Source organism: Chelonia mydas, chromosome 9 (assembly GCF_015237465.2).
Source record: "Chelonia mydas isolate rCheMyd1 chromosome 9, rCheMyd1.pri.v2, whole genome shotgun sequence".
NCBI classification, from domain to species: Eukaryota; Metazoa; Chordata; order Testudines; family Cheloniidae; genus Chelonia; species Chelonia mydas.
This window is the reverse complement of record NC_057855.1, coordinates 82,448,470-82,454,469: the sequence shown is the minus strand read 5'-3', so window position 1 is coordinate 82,454,469 and position 6,000 is coordinate 82,448,470. Positions and strand designations below refer to the sequence as shown.

Below are 6,000 nucleotides of genomic sequence, written 5' to 3'. Positions count from 1 at the left end.
GGGTGGTGTGACCTGGTCCACAGGCTCACAGAACCACTCGGATTTTGTGCCTGCCATTGATAGTGCAGGGAGTGACTCACCCACCCTGGCCAAATCCAGATCTCACTTTGGATGAGGCCCAAGGTGACTGGGTCAGGGATACCGCTCCCACCAGCAGCGGGCTGGAGCTCAAGGAGAGGCTGGACCAGTCCCCAGACTGCATACAGGGCAAAGGCCCCCTAGTCCCCATGGAGACGGAAACAACCCCCTAGGCCTGGGCCCTCTTTGACCTCCCCCATTCCTGACCCCTCCCCCGGCCCTCTTTGACTCCTGATCTCCTCCCCACCTCCCATCCCTGCAGGAAGAGCAGCAACCCTCAAAGGCCTGGCCCACTATGATCCTCCTCCTGTCTCCCACCCAATCCCTGCACCCATTGAATCAGGGGGTAATATCTGACTGACATCCAGTGAACAACCAGATAGTTTGGATTAGGAAAGAAACTGTACAGGTCTTTTACTCTGCCACCAAAACGTCTGAGGTTTATGGGAGCTGAAGCTTCGATCTGCATCAATAAAAGAACCTTGGGATTTACAGTAAGCGCACACAGGCTCAGCATAGCAATTGGTAGGGAACATCAGTCTGCCCTCTGCTGCCAAGTATTGAACATCCTTAAAATCGGCCCAAACTGGTAACTAGTTCAGCATCAGTGAGTGTAAAAAAAGCAAATAAAAAAATGTGGTAAAGGTGGCTATAAAACAGGCTAACATAACTAGAGGTCTACACCCGATGCTAGGGACCGAAAGGGAATCCTGACTCTGAATCATCGGTGATAGCAAACAATTACAAATATTTAGCTACGTTCTATAGCAGGTGTTTAATAGCTTTACTTATAGCCGAGTTGTAATATGATCTTCCTGCCCATCTTTCCACTGGTTTATAAGCAAGTCACAGGTCTCTCCCCATGAGTCAAACACATCCTCGGTGGAGTCTATAAGTTTGGAATTAGAGGAGCAAATATTGGAAGCACAGTGAAGAGAGCTGGTACAAACCATAGGGCATTCCTTGCTCTGTCCTGTAAGTCTCATGTTCCCACTGTAGTCCACCTCATTGAGGTTATTTTCACTTTTGGAACAGTTCTCTTCTCTCTCTTTATCGATCTGAGAATATTTCATGTCTTGCCACATGTAATGCGGCTGAATAACTCCATCTGAAATAGTGTACATAGGCTCTGAATTTGGTTCAGGCACATGGCCATTCATTTTAGAGAACAGGAGACCCAGCCTCTTGAAAGACTCTTTCTTAGAGCTCGAAAGCCTCTGAACCCTATTCCCGTTTCGGACGAAAGAGCGCTTATTTATTCCATTGCTTTTTGGTTTCTCTTCCACAATTTCGATCCCTGACATAGTTTTAATCAGAGCGGACACATTGAAATCTTTTTTCTTGTTGGCTATATTGAAAGAAACACTCTTGGCTTTAGCTTTTTCTCCAGAACCATCCTCGTTGTTTTCATCCTTTTGGGAGACCTCTGTGCTGCTAGTAGAGTAACTTCTCCTCTGGGGTTTCCTGTTTCCCAAGAGGTCAAGGACTTCATAGCGAAAGCTAGATATGTCCTGCTTTAATTCCTAAGGCAAGAGGGAAAATGAGTTACACTCAGAAGCTTCATCTGGGACATGAACGAATGATTGTATTCCCCTGAGAGGAGTGTTCAAAGTTATGCAAATGTCTGATACCAAATCACTATGTACAAGAATACCAGATAAATCTTTCATTATTCAGTGGCTGAAGGAACATTTTAGTAATTCTGTGCCTAGAGAGAGAACCTCTCTATGTCTCTAACGGCTACTAGGCCAGCCCTCTTGACACCAAGAAAAAAAAGGAATCATTGTTTTTTAAAAACCTAATGAAGATGTTCATGCAAGGGGTGAATGGGGGAGAGGGGGCTCTGCTGAAATTTACAAACATTAATGTGACTCTGTCTTAGTTGATGGGCCCCACATTTAACTTAGGTGACAAATGTCACCTAAAAAGCTCTTTGGGGCTGACTCCCCTAGAAACTCAGGCATACTAAGGAAATGACATAGCCCATCTGTCACACACGTGCTGTGATGTTTAATCTGTTGATTATCATCTAAGTCTGTCTCTTCATGGCTGCCTTTGATTGGTCTGCTACCTTGCATAATCATATTCCTTGCCACTGGTGTTATTATTCATGCACACAATCTTTAGTGTTATCTAGACTAGCATTTAAAGATGTGATGTTAAATGAAGTTAGCTCAATCTGCTTAACACCTTCTAAAATCCTAGTCCAGACAAACCGATTGCACTTTAGAACATGCTAAACTGCTAAAGCCTAGAGGGAACCAGAGGGTGGCAGGGACCCTGCCTGCTCACAAGAATGCACATAGATATACATGTCACAGGTATGCTCAGCACAAATAATACTGAATAATCCTTTCATCAGTAGCTCTCAAAGTGCTTTACAAAGGAGGAGGCATCACTTAGGCCATGTCTACACTACCCGCCGGATCAGCGGGTAGTGATCGATCCCCGATCGCTCTGCCGTCAACTCTGGAACTCCACCACGGTGAGAGGCGGAAGCGGAGTGGACGGGGGAGCGGCGGCCGTTGATTCCGCGCCGCGAGGACGTGAAGTAAGTGATTCTAAGTCGATCTAAGATACATCAACTTCAGCTACGCTATTCTCGTAGCTGAAGTTGCATATCTTGGATCGATCCTTCCCCCTCCTCCCCCCCCAGTGTAGACCAGGCCTTAGTGTAGCAAAAGGAATTGTTATGAGAGGCAACTGTATTACAAAAAAATGGATTACCTTAAAATTTTCTTCAGTTAATCCCTCGTTGGTTTTGGAATTTCTTATCATTGCTGCAACATATCTTTTCACTAGATTTCTGATCACTTCCTGAAACATAAAAGAACACGAATGATTCAGCTACCTACTTATCGAGGCCAAACGGTGCAGTCCCGTTGTGTTTTCACTGTCTGTGACATCTCTGCCCCACTGTTTGCAGAGTCACAGACCTGCCTTTGGTGTTGAAAAATGGGGTATGTTCTTTCAAAATAATGAAGCATTATAAAGAGTTATAGATCTTGCATCTTGAAAGTTCAGAGTTAAGCATAAGTCAAAGTCCTGTACTAGTGTTGTGCGTATGTAACAATGCTTGTGTGAGAGGAGAATTCATGTCTCAGCCTTCTTAATTTGACACATAACTTCAAGCCACTTAACTTATCTGCCTTGCTTTCCCCATTTCTAATATAAGGATAATTACCCACATTGTGGGGATAATATGAGTCTTAATTGGTTAAAGAATGTCAAGTGCTTTTAAAATTTCAGTACAAGTCTCATATATATGCCAGGTATTATGGAACTGTTAAATATGACACTTGGAGATTTGTTTTTCCCACACTCATGAGTCATGGACATCTCCATAGCTAAACAAATACATTTGCTGAAGAACAGCCAAAACTTGATGGATTCATTTAGAGTCACATTAGCCCACCTGGATATAAACTGGCGTCCCATTGAAGTAAATGGGAACCATGGACATCTACCCAAGGGCATAGTCTATCCTGAGGGTAATCAGTCTAACATATATTAAGGGCTCCATCCTGCAAGGCTCCCAGACCTTGAGCACCTATTGCTGGTATTGGGATCTAAGGATGCTCTTCACTTCACAGGATAAGCTCTTAGTGACTTGCCCCAGGTCTCTGACTCCTTCTGTGGTCCTGGGCTATTCAATTCAGACTGAATTTTTGGTGGGAAGAGATCCATTTGTGCAAGTAAAAGTATGTGCTCATTTGCCCCTGCCTGTGTGCATGTCATTGCTATAATTACACAAGCAAATTGTTTTTTAGACCCTGTAGATGTGTTCACAAACATAGGTGTGCAATTGCGCACACATTTTTCAGCATGCCAGTAGGCCTCTTCCCACTACAAATGTTGCCCTCAACCTCTCTGTGTCTGTAAGTGGGGAGAGTAAATCTATGATGCGTGTCCTCAGGCAGATTGTCAAGGTGAATTATTTAGGGCAGGATGTTCAAAGGAAGCCTTAACTCCCGGGGCATCTTTGAAAATCCTCTTTGTCAACAGCCCGGTGAAGTCAAAAAGCTCTGAGAACTACATTTTCAAGAATGGCTGTGGATCCCTTGACTTTGTGGTGCCCAGATTAAGACATATAAGCGAGGCCCGAGTTTCAGAAAAGTACCAAGTGCCTGTTTTCTGAAAACGAAGCCCCTTTAAGGTGTCTCAATTTTAGACACCTAAAAATTGAAGCACCCAAAATCGTTGGTCACTTGTGAAAATGTAGGCCTGATGTACTATATAACAACATTCAGGGGGATTTATTTTTATTATTATTGTTTTTCCTTCCAGAATACTGGTATAATGCATTCAGTTGGGTTCAAGCAACTGGTATTGTAAATACACATTCATCCTGTAATAAGCTGTATCTGATGAACTCTTGAACCTGGGCAGGTAAGACTAAATAGAAGCTACAAAAGTCTTTTCAGCAGAAGAAAACATTCCTCTCATCTGAGCCTTCCTCAGTCATAAAAAGACTCCAATTGTTCCTTATTTGTGATGAATCTAGGAATTCATTGCAAAAATAAGGCTAAGCTTTTTGACTTTTTAAAGCAGCAATTTTGATGAGGATTTCACTTCACCATGTGCCCAGGCATGAAATCTTGGCTCCACTGAAGTCAACGGGAATTTCACCCAGCTTTTGCACTGTATGTGAAGAGGTGAAAGGCCACAAGTGAGCTGCGGAGCCAAACCACACAGACCGTTTGGAAGAAGCCATGCATATTTTATTGCACAGTGAGCAGAAACCTCTTAGAGCTTGCACACGTGTCAAAATATATTACAGCACTTTGCAGCCAGCAAGGCGTCACGAATCAAGCACGAGCAAGAATTAGGCAATAAATGACTTAATGAACTGGAGGCTTTACCTGGTAATGTTGATTCTGAATCAGGTTGTCAGCGTGCCGTTCCTGCAATTAAATAGGTACAAGTATATTACATGGGGATCAGTCACGTCTCCATGTCTCCTGCTGGCTCGCTGGAAACTGTGGCCCAGCAGTAGCCCACTACTAAAAGCAAAGGGATACTGGAATCTGTGAGCCTGAATTAATAAATAATACTCTGGGCAAATGAAATACTCAAATATAAGGCTCCTTACTGTGAATGTTTTTAGGTTTTCATGCCTCTTCTGTTCATCCTCAGAGTCCATGTCTGGGCACAGTTGCTTGTGGATCCACTTGCAAAGGTACCAGATTGACTTGGGACTTGGGATAATATTAAATGGAGGTGGCAGAGTGCCACCTTCATCAAAGTAACTCATCCACAGCTTTGTCCGGGCAAACTTCCACTCAATGTCCGCGTGGTCCTGGGAAAGATGGAAACAAAATGGTACTAGCTTCAGGCAAGCTGCATTAGAGGGCACATTGACACCCACTGGATATGTATCAGCTTAGAGGTTGAGTCCTGTGAGAAGATATCTGTATTCATTCACAGGTGCTGAAGGGGGTCTCACCTGATGAATGAGAGACAACTTCAGTTCCTCTATAGCCCTTGTCCATGTACATACAAAATTGGCATGAAATGTAGCACAATACTGAAAAAGGCTGCAACACCAACATTTAGTGAAAAGTATTTCCCATGTCAAAACCTGGGTTCGTCATTTAAGATTTGTCCTGCCACTATTAATGGTTTCATTGACACCTAAAGCTGAGCAAGGAAAGCCATTCCTTAGGCTGAGTTAGCAACAGTGAAGTCATCAACTATGAGAGGAGAAAAAAGAACTTTTCAACTCTTCTTTTCAAATATCATTGGTTTTTCTTTCCTAGTCTGCAGGTGTGTTCAGATACTTCTCTGGGAAAGGATCTTAAGCAGTTGTGTTTTGTTTTTAAAGCTACTCTTATTTTAGCTCTTATAAATTTTAGATAAAATAAAATCAATCTTGATAAAAAGGATACATTTTATTCTGCACTAGAATTGAAACTTGGAGTC

At 43.0% G+C, this 6,000-nt stretch overlaps 1 protein-coding gene across 1 annotated transcript in view; it reads right to left on the bottom strand.

Annotated features, from left to right (window-relative positions):
- Nucleotides 1–339: 339 nt before the first annotated feature.
- The window catches only part of TRPC5 (transient receptor potential cation channel subfamily C member 5), a 133,843-nt gene continuing 128,182 nt past the window's right edge, over nucleotides 340–6,000 (bottom strand). Inside the window, exons 8-11 of the mRNA XM_037908824.2 lie at nucleotides 5,171–5,377; nucleotides 4,941–4,982; nucleotides 2,806–2,895; nucleotides 340–1,601 (exon numbers count right to left, since the gene is read on the bottom strand). Coding sequence (XP_037764752.1) covers nucleotides 867–1,601; nucleotides 2,806–2,895; nucleotides 4,941–4,982; nucleotides 5,171–5,377 — 1,074 coding nt within the window. The 3' untranslated portion in view covers nucleotides 340–866. The remainder of the gene's footprint in view (nucleotides 1,602–2,805; nucleotides 2,896–4,940; nucleotides 4,983–5,170; nucleotides 5,378–6,000) is intronic.